This window comes from Echinops telfairi, unplaced genomic scaffold (genome assembly GCF_000313985.2).
Source record: "Echinops telfairi isolate 266 unplaced genomic scaffold, ASM31398v2 ScPeMD7_7420;HRSCAF=8458, whole genome shotgun sequence".
In the NCBI taxonomy this organism is placed as follows: domain Eukaryota; kingdom Metazoa; phylum Chordata; class Mammalia; order Afrosoricida; family Tenrecidae; genus Echinops; species Echinops telfairi.
Window position 1 is genome coordinate 45,612,007 of NW_022111320.1, and position 16,754 is coordinate 45,628,760.

The 16,754-nt window shown below is 44.4% G+C and overlaps 1 protein-coding gene across 3 annotated transcripts in view; it reads left to right on the top strand.

The window, feature by feature from the left end:
* NEK11 (NIMA related kinase 11) overlaps positions 1-16,754 on the top strand; it is a 295,896-nt gene that overhangs the window by 92,587 nt on the left and 186,555 nt on the right. For all 3 annotated transcript variants that reach the window (XM_030887665.2, XM_045297456.1, XM_045297457.1), the window contains exons 7-8: positions 16,396-16,545; positions 16,639-16,717. In XM_030887665.2, the coding sequence (XP_030743525.1) occupies positions 16,396-16,545; positions 16,639-16,717 (229 nt within the window). The remainder of the gene's footprint in view (positions 1-16,395; positions 16,546-16,638; positions 16,718-16,754) is intronic.

The following is a 16,754-nucleotide window of genomic DNA, read 5'->3' on the forward strand; positions in this document are numbered from 1 at the left end:
CCCCCCCCTCCTTTGAAAGGGAATCTTCTATAATTCTCAGCTGGTTTAAGTTTGAAAGGACCAGCTGAGAACCTTGTTAATTGACTAAATAATTATTGTATGCAAATCAATCTAAATAGCATTGAGCTTTCAAAGACAAGCGGTGTGGAAGATGCCCTCACCCGCTTCACTGAAGGGGAGAAGGTGAAAAGGACAATTTTGCTGTGACTCCGGCAGGGTCGGTCCAACAGCAGACGTGGCTTGGAACTTTCCGAAGGTCGTTCCGAGGACGGAACCCACCGGGGTGGAGCTGACTCCAACTCTGAGCAACCCTGTCCGACAGAACAGAGCTGCCCGATTGAGTTTCTAAGCCTGTGGATCTTGATGGGAGCTGATTGCATCCTATTTCTTTCGTACAGCGGCTGGGGGATTGGAATCCCCAGCCTTTTGTTCAGCAGCTGAACATTTAACCCACGGCCGCTACGTCCACTCCTAAACCTCATCACGCCTACTCTTCCTCTGTTGTCGGCCAAGTTCTAGAGAGAGAGAGAGACAAGATTTACCTGGATAGGGAAGTTCCCCATCGACCCTGTCCTGTCAATGTGCTTTCCTGATCCTTTATTGCTAATATTTTTGCTTACTGGGCTTTTATCCCTGGAGATCTTTTCCAATTTGCCTGTCACTTCCCTTCCTTGACGCCTCAAGAAAACCAACCAACCCAAACCCCAAACAAATGAAACCGCAAAGTTATGTTCAGAAGAGAGGCCTTTCATCTTTATGTTATTGAACATCTCTTACTGGCCCTGAGCTATGCAATAGCCCGTAGGCACAAAAGCAAAAATGGTACCATTTCTGCAGAAGAAACCTGCCTGCTTTCTGTGGACTCCCTTTCTCCAGTCTGAGCAGCCCAAGGTTGGGTTTGGGATTGAATCTCCGTTATGTGCCTCCATCTCTCTTCACACTCGCCAGTTTCATTATTATGGGCATTTCAATATATTCAAACACATAATACCTTAACATTTTAAGATGACACGAAGTAGAAAGATATTACATCATGTCATTTGAAGGAGAGTGGCTTAAACTAAGAGGGAATGTTTTTGAAATTACGTGTAGCAAGAACTCTGGTTCCCTTTGACATGTGTCTGTAGTTGTGTACCACAAAAAATGGATTATCTTCTAGAACACTAAGACTACAGAACCCACAGAGAAAAGCATTGAATCTTCATCTGCGGTGTAACTATGTTATTTCTCTGTTTAATAGTTGCTCCTAGTATCACGTAAAGAATTATGGGAATATCAGACAATATTGCTATGCTTCGGGGTTATGTAAAGTGCTGTCTCCTACAAAACTTAAAATAGCCCAAACCTCCCCAATAAAAAAAATGCATCCGGATTTTAATCTATTGCTCTGAGCAGTAGGTCAGCTCTCCTTGCAGAGATTATTAACTGTTCAGCAAGTACAAACGGAGGCTTCGTCGTCTTCCTGACCTGAAATAACCACTTTATTATGAATGTCGTAATTGCCTTGCTTGTATCAGAATCCAACTGGGCTTATCTGGTAATGAAATTTGTATTACCCACCCTGAAGTGGAAGGAACCACGGAGAATGATTAATTATAGCGGCAGACCCATACATCCGATGAGTAATCTTTGGGCGATACACTCTTAAAACTAGATGGAATGGGGTTAAGACCCCTGCACTGAGCCTCACTGTGTTGCGTTAGTTTATTATGGACCATGTTTATAACGCCTGGAGAATTGGGCCTAGTGCTCATTATACATTCATCTGTCAGGGTCTGCCCAGGGATGAGCTCATCTTCCATCTGTCATCCGTGGCACCTTCCTGCATTTATTTGGGCATAGCCATCAAGTGCCAGAAGCGTCTCTCTTTAAAGATGGGTTCGGTTCCAAAAGTTTTCAAATGATTGTTTGGGAAGTTAGGATAATTGGGTTTAGGGAGGGCACTACTTTGAACACAGCTGGTGTAGAAAAGTAATTGCTGAACACTCCCACGCACAGGAAAAATACAGTCTATGAATTGGGTTCCTAGGCCAGCTGTTAAAATTGATTTCACCTCTGTCAGTAAGTCAAATCCATCATTTTGGTAGGGAACACAAAGGACAGTGCTAACAAAACAATGGCAGTGTCGTTAAACAGAGAGGAACTCGGATGCTTCCTGATCAGCCTTCTTCTTGAGACGTGGACCAGATCGCTCTTGGATCGTATAGTCCTTTTGTTTTGGATGGTGGACGTGGTCAGAATGGCGGTGGGAATGTAGAGGGCGGAACTCGTCGGGGTGTTCGGGTGACCTGGGTTGAGCTCTGAGGGATTTGCTCTGAGATCTGGTCCGGAGGTGTCAGGATGGGGGGAGTTGCAGGCCAACTCTGATACTGTCGTGCAGGAGTCGTGTCTCCCCGAAGCCTGACTGTTAGAATTATACAGTCTTCCCTCTCGCTGTTGTTGAGAGACCGTGGATTGGCCAAACGGGATGCCCTCATTCTGTCAATCTGAGGGAAAGTAGGAGAAGAGTGTTAGCTCCGACTCTTCTTCTGTTCCTCTTAGCAAAGGGACACTTGCTTGTGCTAACATGCTTTTATTCTTAAAACGGAAAATCTTGGCAAGTGTGACATCTCCAGTCCCCACCCTTCATTGCTGCTCTGGCACGGACCTCTTTGCAGGGGGCTGTGTAGTGGAAACTAGTAATTCCCCAGGAGGTATCACTGGGGTTGACACTCTCCAGTGTCAGGAGCAGGCATGTGGTGGCAAGGGGCATGTCAGGTAAGGAAAGGTAAGGATAGCCGTGGGGAGGGTCTGTGTCTCTGAGGAAAGAGACTTCTGAATGAGGTCAGAAAGTCAAACCATTCCCATTTCCCCCCTGCGGCATCTGACAGATCTTCTTTTCTAAAGCTGGGTCTTGGGATATTGTCCTGTCTGCCTGTTCTGGTTTACAACATGATGTTGACATTGCTCCTGTGGACAAGCGGGGGCTGTCCCCTCCCCTTGACTTTATGCAGACTTGTTCACCTCATGGCAAAATTGATGCTGTGTGGCTTCTGAGTTGAGGTCATAAACAGGTGACACAGCTTTGTCCTTGTCCCCTTGGGACCCTTGTTCTTAGACCTCTGATACCATATTTGGAGGAAGCACACGCAGTTCACAGATAGCCCCTCATGTAGACATCTTCAAGAGGGGAGTCAAGACCTTTGGTCCTTAGACCCGGCTGGGCTTTCAACTGACAGCCAGTACCAAATGGTCAGTCGTATCCTATGGGTGAGCCACCTTGGAAGTAGATCTTATAGCCTCAGTTGGAAGCATATTCAAGCCTTCTCCACCAATCTCCAACCAAACAGATTCATGAGCAAAATTACTGATCACTGTTGTTTTTAAGCCACTATGCTTTGGGGTGATTTGTTGTACAGCAGTGGTGGCGAAAACTGGGCATTGTCTAAAGACAATAAAAGCAGGAGTTGAGAAGCCTCTGGCCCGGGGTTTGGTCTGATGTATGATAGTGTTCTTTTTTCTTTTTCTTTTTTGTTAAGAGGGCCAAGGCATGTCTGCAAAGAAGTCTGTGCATTTAATGGATGGAACCCAAGAACCTGGACCTCAGTTGGGTCACTGTGACCCAGAAACTTTTACCGTGTGTCTTTAACCTCTTTCTTCATTCTTTAGAACAAACTGCCTTTGCTACCCTGCTTCCTTTTCTGACATCTCTCCATTACTCTCATGGTTAAATGAGATGCTGGAGACCTGCCCACAAGAACCGATTTCCATAGTTCCCCTCAAGTCGTTGTTTAGTGACAGTGTCGATAGCTTGGAATCACCCATGGTATTTATGCCGCACCTACTAAATGCAAGAAATCAGAGCTTCCTCCTCCTGGCACTGCCCTGAGAAACAGTTTACCAGGCAATCTAGCACCCTGACCCTTCCTGTCACCCCTGAGCTGGTTGTTCACAGAAAGAGAGACACATAAAGCAAGAGTTCTGGTCTCTGTCACCCCATGCTCTTACAGTGTAATCCAAGGAGGTAGGAAGTTCAGAGGAAGTTCAGCTGTAGTAGGGGGGGAAGGGGGGTTGGGGGAGCGATGAGCTATGGAGGGCCTGATCGGGTCATCAGCCTGTTTTCTAGCGTAGCTGATGCCTGCGGAGGGTGCTGAGGATTGGATAAGATGCAGTTCAAGGCGGAGGACCCAGGCTTAGGAACTCAATGTGGTGGGTGCTTCTGGACAAGTAGGGGCTGTGAGGAGGGAGGAGAGAAACGGGGCAGAAGAGCCATTCAGCTGAGGCCTTCACACTCTGGGCTCAAACACCCCTTTGTGATGTGATCGTCACATGGGGTCATCTGATTGAACGTGGAGGTTTCAAACATGCCGCTATTTGGGAAACTCTACTTTTCCTAACTTACTGGACTCCAGGGGGAATTTTGAAGTGGCTTCTTCTTCTTCTTTTTTTTTTAACAAATTAACTTTTTATTTTGAATTAGATGGAGGCTTACAGATCAGACAACCCTTTGTGCGTTCAGCAACTTATCAAGACTACCCATGACTTGCCCTGGTTCCCTCCCCCCGCCTCCCCCCCTCCCCCTTCCCATCTTCTTCTTGGCTGCTGTCTTCCCTTCCACCCAAATGAACACCCGTGCAGCCTCTAGCCAATTGCTCCCCTCCCTCCACCCACCTCCTGCCCCGGCAACCCTCAAAGTCTGTGTCTTGGGGCATGTAAATACTTTCTTTGGAGTAGAACTGTGCTCCACAGGTTTCCCAATGGCTGGTTTGTACAATTAGACCCGCAGACCTTTTCCCGGCCACCTCTGGGTGGGCTCGACCCTAGCATCTTTCATCTAGCCCTTGGGCACGTTAACAACCCAGGGATCGGGATCCCTTCCAGCAGGGCTCAGGAGCGTTTCATTCCCATTTGACTCCCCAGCGGAGAATTTGTCTTTCCGTCACCTCTACTCTGAACCACACTGCAATTCAACAACCTCTCCTTGTGATTCCCACAGAGCTCCAGATCTTGTTACATTGTAGATTCTGGTTCAGTCTATGTGGGGCGGCCAGGCATGTTCTCTGTAGGAGGATCAACCAGAATGAGCCGGTCAGAAACCCTGCCTTCCAGTCAAAGTCTTCAAGTCCATTGCGTCCCTCTGTTGCTTCTCACACAGATGGTGGGACTGTGCAGGTGTTGTGCCAACCCCCCACCCCCACCCCCATATACACACACTCATGTATACCTTAAGGTTTGCAGGATGGCTTCCCACCTAACTTCACTGAAAACAAATTGGACATGGCGTTTTGGTTTTGCCATCTAGATGCTCTGCCTTGTTTTAGCATGAGGGTTCCAGGGAGCTCTAGAAACCACTCCTTTGCCGGTGAGTTGATTCTAACTCATCGTGACTGAATAAACCCAAGAAGACCAGCTCCGTAGGGTTTCTAAGGTTGTGAAAGCTTCCTGGTAGAAATAACTTCATTTTTCTCCTGTGGTGCAGTTGGTGGATTTGAACTACTAACTTCCCATTTAGGCAGCCCAACCCTTAATCACTGCTCCACAAGGACTCCTGACACAGCCTCCGCTTCCTCCCCCAATACTCAGAACTGATATTTAACAAAGTCCTTGGGCGATGTTGTTATCTAGCTCTGAGTCAGAATGGACCCCTAGCAGTGAGTTGGTGAGTTAAGAGAATCAATCAAAGTTCCCAAAGCCCAACGAGGCACGCATTGCTCTGGAACAGGTGCACTTTGGGGGGGAGGGAGGGGACCGGGGATTTCAAAGGGTCATTTGAGTTACCTTGAGATAAGACAAAATCCAAGTTAAAAGTTCCAATTTATTATCATCCCACACTTCAGGATTCCTCCTGGCAGTTTCTGTTGACTTGACCAGATGGTGTGCTTGCGGAGTTCAGATGTAATTTGCATCACACGCAATGTAATTTGCATCGCACGCACCTGATCCCAGTCTGTCCTTCCTTTGCTGATGCTGCCCCACCCAGGGATGTATTTGCTTTCCTCTTCACGGTTGACTGCATTCTGGACAACTAAAGGAATGCAATGAACAAACTTCCGGTGCAAAACCCAATGTCTCTTGTTTATTTCTCCCCATCTGTCCCCCACCCCTGCCCCACTCTTGCCAAAGGCTTTTGGTATTGCCAGAATTAAGACCTGGGAGTAGTGAAGAAGGAGACCATGCTTCCAGAAGGATGGAAGTGATGAGTTTTGAGTTTATGTAATGATTCCCATGTAGAAATATCTAGATGGAAATTGGGGGAAATAAAAACCATAGGTACAGAGAGATCATGTATGTACATGAGACGGATTTGAAAACTGCTCACAGGATAAGCAAAAGTCCTTTCCCAAAGTGTCGCGGTCGTGTCTGTCAGCAAATTGCCTCAGATCTCAGGTACTGGCAAACCTTTCAGGAAGGTGCACTGGGACCACAGCAGGCCCCATTGCACGAGTTCTGGCTTGATTCACAGTCTTCTTCAGGCGTTTGAGCAGAGCACAGACCAGTATCATTAGATCGAAGGGAAGCAGATAATTGGAAAGGAAAGTGATTTCTGTGTCGCTGAGGGCATTTCCAAAGAGAGTAGTCCCATATTGGAACGAATTCATTACCTAACCAGCCCCTAGACATAATTGTTCTGTAGTCTGTTTAACCAGGTAATTGCACATCTTTTTAAAGCCCTGAAGACGGCATCAAAGGCGGCTCAGGTAGAGGCATGTCTTTGTAAAATCAGAGTTTGATTTCATGGTCAATTGGCTGCTTAATAGACCTTGAGCCCCCTCCCCCTCTACACAACAGGAAAACAACATTGATGCTGAAAAAGGAAAACGAGGTGAAAATGAGTGTGAAGAACCAAAGTGCTTGCATTCTGGTCCCTTCCCCCCAGTCTCCTGGCCGGCGAGCCCTGCCTGCCAGGGTCTCTTGCCCTGCATGGCTTGTTGTCTGAGGTGCCAGGGATCTTTGGAAGTGAAATGGGGTTCCAGTTCAGGCCTGAGTTGGGCTTGGGAAATCAGCCCCCCTGCATGGAAAACTTCTATCAGGGTAAGCCACGATTTCCAAATCCAGAAAGCGCTCTTTAAAAAGCCAGCAAACAAAAATCCAGCCTCACTGACTTCTCGTTGATTCTGATGCTTAGTGACCCTCCGGAGCAGAGTGGAACTGCCCTGCCGGGTTTCTGAGAGGGCACCTACCTCTTCACGGGAGTAGAAGCCATTATGCCCCCAGGGCTTCTTACTGATGGGTACCACAATCCATCAGAGCCCCTCAAACATGGGGTTCTCTCTTCATTTTGTTTTCTCGCTGATAATATGGGATTTTAGACTGAGTACATGTGTCTAGTCCTCTATAGCTCTGCTACTCTGTGATTATGAGAAGAAATTATTTAGATGCAAATTAGATTCTCCCTGTGGGAAATAGTTAAGTATAATAGGGCAGCACAAAGCACACAAGGGGGGCTTCAGAAAGTTCGTGAGAAAATCAGATTGGGAGATTTTCCATGAGTTTTTGAAGACCCTTCACCTTTGATACACATCAGTCCCAATGAAAGTGTTTGGTTTAATCTTAGGCCTGTACTTAGAAGTAAGATCTATGCTTCCTCTCTCTTTCCTAAAGAAAACATTTTTTTTCCCATCATACTCCTGGCTCTTCTGATAAGTGTACCTCTGTTTTGTGCTGGATTTTAATTGTATTTCTCTGGTGACTAATAATGTAAGGCATCTTATGATTTTCCACCTGTTGTTCTGCTTCAAGTCCTTTGCCCATTTCTCAACTGGCATCTCTGCTTTTTTCCTGTTGACGTATAGAAAATCTATGTTCCGTATTCTGGATTGAGGCCAATTCATGAGTATTTGGCTTGTGAGTCGCTCTCCCCTTACTGGATTTTCCTTTTTTCATTCTCCTGGTGAGAATACCACAGGGCAGGGGCTGACTTGGTTGGCTGTTAACCACATAGTCAGTGGTGTGAACCAGCCAGTTGCCCCATGGGAGAAAGATGAGGTTTTCTGCTCCTGTTAAGATTGCTCGCTTTGGAAACCCACTGTGTCAGTGCGGGCCGACTAGAGAAACAAATTCAGAGATACTCATCTGTGTTTTTATATAAAAGAGCAATTGTACGTTGAGAAAACATCCCATCCCGGTCCAGATCAAGTCCCTAAGTCCAACATTAGCCCATATGCCCGATACCAATCTATAAATTCCTCTTCAGACTCACGCAACACTTACAATTACCTTGAATGCAGAAAGATCACAGACCAGTGGGTGGCAAATCTTGTGGATCCAGTGGTAGTGGGAGCATCTCAGTGCTGACAGGGGTCTCCATGTGGCTCCTCCAGCTCCTAGGGCTCTAGTGCTCCATGTGTCTTGTCAGCAAGCATGTCTAGCAGGGATTGATGTGTGTCTGGCCTCCCGTGAGCTATTTGTATCTGTACCACCTCCAAACGAGGTCATCAAGCTGTGACCTGATTGACAGGCTAGACTCCAACTCTCCACAAGTTGATACCAGATTATGTAACTACCAACCGACAGGGGCAGCCCTACTCTGTTCTGTAGGGCTGCTACGAGTAACAAATGATTTGATGGCAGTGAATTTCTGAACAGTATCTTTTCCTGAACAAAGTTTAGTTGTCTTTTTAAAATCACAAAGCTTAATCTTTTGCAGCTAGGTCTGCTTGTAATTGGATTATCTTTAAGGTGTGAGATGGGGGAGGGGGGTGTCCAGGTATATTTTTTCCCATATAGATATTCAGTTGGCTCTAGATAATGTATTGAAGTGACCACCTTTTAGTCTACTGCAGTACAATGTTACCTTAGCATTACTAGCTGATTGGATATGTGCTCATCTATTTCTGAGCCATCTATTTTATTTCATTGTTCTATTTTTATTATTTGCCAATATCACACTCACAATAATAAGTATTTGGTAATATTAACCATTCATATTTGTTCTTCAGTTGTCTTGGTTATCTCAGTTCCTTTGCAGTTCCATATACATTTCATAATCTGCCTGTCAATTTCTAGAAAACATTTCCTAGGATTTTGATTAGTATTACCTGAGGTAATACTATTGAAGCTTTAAATTCAGGAATAAGTATATGACACTCCTTTTTCTTGATTTCCCTCAGAAATCTATTACAGTTGATAGTATAGACTTCTTCATGTCTTTCCTTAGGCTTAGTCATAGGCCTTTGATGTTTCGTGATGTAACGTGAATGACTGCCCCTCCCCCACTTTTTAAATGTATTTGTTGCTGGCTTATAGAAACGACCTTTGTATTCAGCAAACTTGCTTGCCACTTTCTTACTAATATAGTGTAGATTCTTTTGGATTTTATATGTGCATGATCATGTCATCTCAGAATAATGAAAGTTTAGTATCTTCAAATCATCGTATATTTTATTACTTTTTGTGGGTGCATCTTCTTTATAATAGAAGTGGTAGGAGTGGACGTTCTTATCTCATTTCTGATCTCAGACTAAAAGCATAAGCTCCTAACATTTCATCAATAAGGGTATTTGCTATACATGCTTATGGTTTTTAAAATACCAGGTTGAGGAAATTCCCTTCCATTCCTAGTGTGCTAAGAATTTTTTTCTGTTTTTCAACAAGCGAGGATTAGCATTATCCTAACCTTATTTCTGCATCTATCAAAATGATAATGAGTCTTCTCTTTCAATTTTGAAATATTAAATCAACTTTCAGTTCTTAAAATAAGATCTACTTGATTATGATCATTTTATTTTTAAAATATGATACATTTTATGTGTGCATTGCTCATATCTGTTTGGATTTTGAATCTATACTCAATGGAAAAATTGAATGGTAATTTTCTTTTTATGTAGTATCTGTGTTATATTTTAGTCTCAAGTGTGTGCTTAAAAAAAGATCTTTGTTTAATAGATAAAGGACAATTCAGGCGTTCTTGGGTTAGTTTAAGAGCCCTGGGGGTCTGGTGGGTTATGAGTTTGGCTGCTAGCCCCAAGGTCAGCAGTTCCAAACCACCAGCTGCAACTGAGGGAGAAAGATGAAGCTTTCTACTCCTGTAAAGAATCACAGTCTCAGAAACCCACAGAAGCAGTTCTACCCTGCCCTCGGGTGTCCTAATGAGTCATAATCAATTGCCTTGATGGCAGTGAGTTTTGAGTTTGTGTCAGTTTGGCAAATTGTGCTCATGAAACAGGTTCATTTCCTCCAATTGCCAAGCTTATGGGAGTAATGATGTTTAAAATGTCATCTTAACACTTTTTTAATATGTGGACTATCGATAAATAGGTACTTTCCCCCAATTTTGTGGTTGTTAGTCTGCATCGTCATTTTGTTGTTGTTGTTGTTGTTGCTGTGTGCCATGGGTGGCTCTTGACTTGCTAACCACCCTATCTATCTGAGGGTCAGAATAAGACTGCCCCATTGCATGTCCAAGGTTGCCATCTTCATAGGACAAGATTGCTAGATGTTTTCCCGCATGGAGATGCCGGGTGGATTCCAATCACCCACCTCTTAATTAGCAGCCAAATGCTTAACCATTGGGCCACCAGAGTTCCTTGGCCTTGCTCCAAACCTCAACAAAGTCATTGTCATCGATTCAATGCCAACTTATAGCAGCCCTCTAGAACTGCCCTTGTGAGTCTCTGAGACTGTAACTCCGTATGGGTAGAGGAAAACCCGGCTTTCTCCCTGTATCTTGCTAGAAGTCTGTTAAATATATTGACCTATTTATTGATCTGCTCTTTGTTTTATGTTTGCTTCTCTAACATTAATTTCTGAATTTTCATTTCCATCCTTCTACCTTATTTGGTGTGACTTGCTCTTTTTCTCTAGCTTCTCAAAATAGCTGAGATCATTTTCAACTTTTTCTTTCTAACGTTGTTGTTGTTGTTGAGTGCCATGGATTGGTTCCGACCCAGCGCCACCCTGTGCGGAACAGAATGAAACCCTGCCCGGCCCTGCACCAGCCTCACCATGGTTCTTGTTCTTGAGCCCATTGCTGCAGCCACTGTGTCCATCCATCTCCTTGCGGGCCCGCCTCTCTTTGGCTGCCCCTCCACTTCAGCAAGCATGCTGTCCTCCTCCAGGGACTGGTCTCTCCTGACAACATGCCCAAAGCAGGTACGAGGACGTCTCTCCATCCTTGAGTCTAAGGAGCGTGCTGGCCGTGCTTCTTCCAAGACAGACTTGTTTGTCCTTTTAGCAGCTCATGGTACCTTCAATAGTCTTCTTTTCTAATATGTACATGTAATGCTACCAACTTTTCTATAAGCCTCCCCACCACCCCCAGCTTTTTGGAGTTTCCAAAGAGATAATTTTGATAGATTTTCTTTTATTTTTTTTAAAACAGTTTTACTGGCACTGAATCCACATATCACACAATTCAATAGTTCAGTCATGATAAGAAGAATTGTACAATCGTTACCACAATAAATTTTAGAACATTTACCTCCTTCCCCGCAACCTCATGGTTAAATCACTTTTAAATTGAGTTGTGTACTCATCATCAGTCTTAGAAAGTGCTCCCTCTCCCCTCCCACATACATTGTTTGCTCCCTCAACCCCCTCACTGTCCCTATCTCTCAGCCCTCACCTCTACCAGCCCTAGAAACCCTGTTATCTGTATAAGCCCCTACCTTTTTTTTTTTTTTTTTGCATAAGCCTTAATCTACCTTCATTTAATAAGTTTTTGTATCTTGTGTCTTGTGGTAGTTAGATAATCTGGTGTCAACTTGTGGAAGGGTGGAGTCTAGCCTGTCAATCAGGTCGCAGCTTGATGACCTCATTTGGAGGCTCTAAGGAGATAAATAGCTCCCTGGAGGTGGGACACACAGACACTCCCTGTGAGACATTCCTGTTGAGAAGACACATGGAGCTATGCTAGAGCCCTTAAGCTGAAGGAGCCATGTGGAGACCCCTGCCAGTGCTGAGATGATTACACCGCCACTGGATCCACAAGACTTTCCACCCATTGGCCTATGATCTTCCTGCATTCGGGCATCATTGCATATGTTATATGAGTCTGAAGAGGAATTTATAGATTGGTATCAAGACATGAACTATTAACGGACTTGTGGACTTGATCTGGACTGGGCTGGGATGTTTTCTCAATATTCAATTGCTCTTGTACATAAAGCTCTTTCTTATACACATATGAGTGTCTATGAATTTGTTTTTCTAGTCTCCGCAGACTAACACATATCTTAATTAGCATCCAGATGATTAGTTTTATTTCTTTGGCACTATTTCTGTCTAACGTACTTTTTGGATTCTCACAAGGTATCTTCGTATTGTCTTGTAGAGTCCACATTCACTCAGACAGAGCCATAGACTTGCTTTTTCTCAGTGTATGTGCTCCTTCTTGTGTCTGGGATCATTTTTCTTAATTTTAAAAAGTTACTTTTAGGAGTTCTTTTCATGCTTTCCTGGAAATGAATTCTCTTGGTTTTTGTTTATCTCAAAGTATCTGTAGTTCATCTTCATTTGAAGTAGACATGTTCTGGATATAGCAAAACGTGTGGGGCCTCCATTTGCTGACGTGGCAGGACTCAAATGAAAAGGGACAGCTGGAGACATCTATTCATAGTCAGAAGGTAGAAAGTACAAAGCATGAATCTTGGAAAATTGAAAGTCACCAAAAATTAAATAGAGCCATAAAGATTGATATTCTAGGCATCACTGAGCTGGAAGGGACTTATCTTGGCCATTTTGAATCAGACAAGCATGTGGCTTATGTTCTGGGAATGACAAATTCAAGAGAATTGGTGTCACATTCATTACCAAAAAGAACATTACAAGAACTCTCTTGAAGTCCAGTGTTGTCCATGATAGGATAATATCTGTACATCTACAAGAAAGACCAATGAATACAGCGATTGTTTACATTTATGCACCTTAAGCCAAGGATTCTTGATTTCAGGCATTTGTGCAAACAGAACAAAGGAAGACAGCAAGGTTTGTACTCGCAGGAAAGTTGTGCGTGATGGTTGTGTCCTCTCACCACACTTGCTCAATCTGCATGCTGAGCAAATCACCAGAGAAGCTCGATTATATGAAGAAGATTTCAGCATCAAGATTGGAGGAAAGCTTATTAACAACTTGTGATAGGCAGATGACACAACCTGACTTGCTGAAAGTGAAGAGCACCTGAAGGAATTACTGATAAATATCCCGATTGCAGCCTTCAATATGACTAACTACTTAATTTAAAGGTAACCTAGCTCCTCACAACTGGACCAATAGGTGACATCGTGACAAACCGCGTGAGATTGATGCTGTGAAGGATTTCATCTTGCTTGAATCCACAGTCAGTGCTCATGGAAACAGCAGAACATGAGACAGGCAGTGGACTTCCCAAATTAAAAAATATATATATTAAAGTATAAAAACTTTCATGAAAACCCTACAGAAAGATTAAGTCATGTACATGGGTGTTGATGTATCTACCACTCTGGGTACCAGAAAGAATCCAGAGAGATGTTAAAAGTCACATAAAATACAATGTACAAGGTTACTTACAAAGACTACAGCCTTCAATATGAATTGCAACTCAGCGTAAAGAAGATCAAAATTCTCGCAACTGGACCAATAGACAACAACATGATGAATGGAGAAAAGACTGAAGTTATTTCATTTCGCTTGGATCCTCAGTCAATGCTCACAGAAGCAGTCGTCAAGAAATCAAATGACACGTGGCCCTGGGCAAATCTTCTGCACCAGACCTCTTTCCAATGCAAAAGCAGAAATTTCACTTTAGAGCCGATACAGGCCAGGCTATTTATAAATGGCTCATGCATGCCAAAGTCGGTTAATGACTAAGGGAGACTGCAGAAGAATTGCTGCCTTTGATCGTGAGGTTGGTCAAGAACATTGAAAGCGCCTTGGATTGCCAGAAGAACACCTGGGTCTGTCTTGGAGGAACTACAACCGGAAGGCTGCCTAGAAGTCAAGGTGGTGAAACGTAGTCGAATTTAGTTTGCACCCGTTAGCAGCAGAGACCGGCCCTTGGAGAAGGACATCCTGTTTGAGCCGCGAAAAAGGAGCATGATGGGCTGACCCCATGGCTGCAACGGTGGGCTTCTGTATAACAAGTGTGAGAACGCTGTGGGGTCAGGCCGGGCTTCACGCCCCTGTACGTGGGTCGCCATGAGTAAGCGCCGGCGTAGTGGCACCTGACAACAGCATGGAATTCTACGTGTTCTGTGCTATCCCAGATATACCACTTCCTAATAGTCTGGTAGATGGGTGGGCTTTATTGGGCCTCCACTAGTTTTTAAAGTTATAATGTTTAATATCAATATCATTTAGTTTCCCCTCGATATATCTCTGTTACGATCTAATGCCATTGTACCTAGGGGGAAAGTGACTGAATTCAAGTGTAACTTCTGCCATTTATGACCCATGTGATCTAGGCAAAGTCACTTAACTTCTCTGATCCTGTAATCCTTGATACCACGGGGCAAAAGTATAATATCAGCTCTACGTCCTTGGGTAGTTAGGAAACATGGTTAAGACATGTGTAAGTACCTTGGAAAAAATGTGAAGTACTAATCCATTTGACATATTTTGTTGTTGTTATTATTTATTGGAACTGAACTATTCTCCATGCATATATGCAGACTTCTTTTACAGATAAGCAATTTCATGAAAAGGTTAGAACAGTGTTCATGCACATGTGTGTTTATGTATCCACCCCTGCTGGTACCAGAAAGAATTGAAAGTTATGTAAAATACAGCTTATCAGGTTAATCACAAACTCATCCCTAACTGTTTGCAATGCAGTGAATTATTTAATATGGCTCTTCTTGCCATTGCCTTGTTATAGCCACCAAGAGACTTTTCCTTGATGGGTCTAAGTAAGAAGTGGGGGAGGATCTTGATTCACATAGACAATTCAGTTGTGAGTGATTGTCATCCTGCTGGGGCTAACATGAACCACCTCTGAAGCAGATGAACCATCTCATTACCAGCAAGAGCCAGAAGTGGAGCAAGGCCTCTGGACCCTGGAGATCCCTGTGCCGCGAGCCTCCTTGATACAGGAGACAGCTTTGACACCAGAGGAGTGCCAGAGGAGCAGCCGCAGAACCAGAGCATGAGGCAGGCAGTGCACTTCCCAGCCCACAGAGCAAGTGAAGCTGAGGGCTTGGGGGCAGGAGGCTGGCTTGTGGAGTGGGTGCCATTGGGCATTTCATTCAGGGAGCTAAATTGGCAGACCTACGAGCCGGAGCAGCGGGCTTTCGGGTTGCATTTTAGAATGGAGCAGCGTTTAGCAAAGTCCCTGAAAGCGCTTTGCAACATGTCCTGACCGAACCACTGTATCCTGAGCATTTCTCACCCGGATGGTGGCCTGTCACCTTCCCTTATAAGCTCCATGATTGTGAGCATTGTCTGTGTGTTCTGTGCAGCCACTGCAAGGAATTATAGAACCCAGAAGGAAAATAGAACATTCAGTGGGAGACAGAGTAGGAAAAGTAGAGCATGCTGTTTGAGACAGTGCACCTTTCAAGCAATGGACAGAAGATATTCATAATGTCCATGTGAGCAACATAAATATACTATTCAGGGAAGTACAGCTCTTTCTGAATATGAAGGCCAGGCAGGATTGTCTTCTCATTTCTCTTTAAAAGATTTCTGTTGGTTTAGAGGTGACTGATTTGCATGGTCGATCTAAATCAGCATTGGGTTGATGTAGAATTTTAATATTCTGTTTTATACCCCAAAGGAAGATGATACATTTTAATGGGAGCTGCAAGTAGCTGCTCTTTCACCCAACTTGCAAATGGATTATATTCAGAAATCTCATAAAGAATGCCAGTTTCCTTCTCAAAGTGCTTGGCTGCACATTCGAGGCAAGGTTAGGCTGATAAACCAAAATTTTGTTTTGCTTTTATAATATTAACCGAGTTGCTTTAGGGTGACAGGATTTCGTTTCCTTCTATTTTCCCTCCACAGAAATTAATTTTAAAAGTCCTTTATTGATCAAATATTTAAGTGCCTGCTGTGTACGTTGGACATGTTATCAAGAGAGACCGAAGCCGTGGAACGAGGACATCATGATTCGTAAAGTAGAGGGGCAGCATGAAAGAGCACGGCCCTCCACACGGCGGCTGCCAGGATGGCTCAAACATCCTAGTGGGGAGGGTGGCCAGGACCTGCTGGTGGTTCATTCCGTGTACACAGGTCGCTATGAGTCGGGGCGACCACAGCGGGTGCAGGCATATTGCTTGGTTGGGTTGCTCTCCCTCCACACTGTTCCTTCAGACTTCCCTTTTGTGTTTTCGAAGTCACCCTGTCTCTAACTGACAACAAACGAAGGAAGTGCAGTTTTAAGCGCAGTGGCGGGCAGTGGTCCACAGGCAGTGCCCCAACAGCTGGGGTCTGGAAGGAGGGACACACTTCACCCAGGGCCATGTCCTTGTTTCAGTTCTCTGACTCTCTCGTCTCCAGGTCCCTGGCATGCATTTTATACGAGATGTGCTGCATGAGGCATGCATTCGCTGGCTCCAATTTCCTGTCGGTTGTGTTGAAAATCGTGGAAGGCGACACACCTTCTCTCCCTGAGAGCTATCCAAGGGAACTAAACACCATCATGCGAAGGTAATGGCGAATTGCTGCGTCTCGCCAAAGCAGTGTTGGGTTGTACCTCGGTTTCAGCTCCTTTGAACATTCACTCTCTTTCCTCCTTTACAGCATGTTGAACAAGAACCCGTCACTGAGACCATCTGCCATGGAGATTTTAAAAGTCCCTTACATTGAGGGGCAACTGCAGGTACTTAAAGGAAAAGGATATTGAGAAGCAAGCGCTA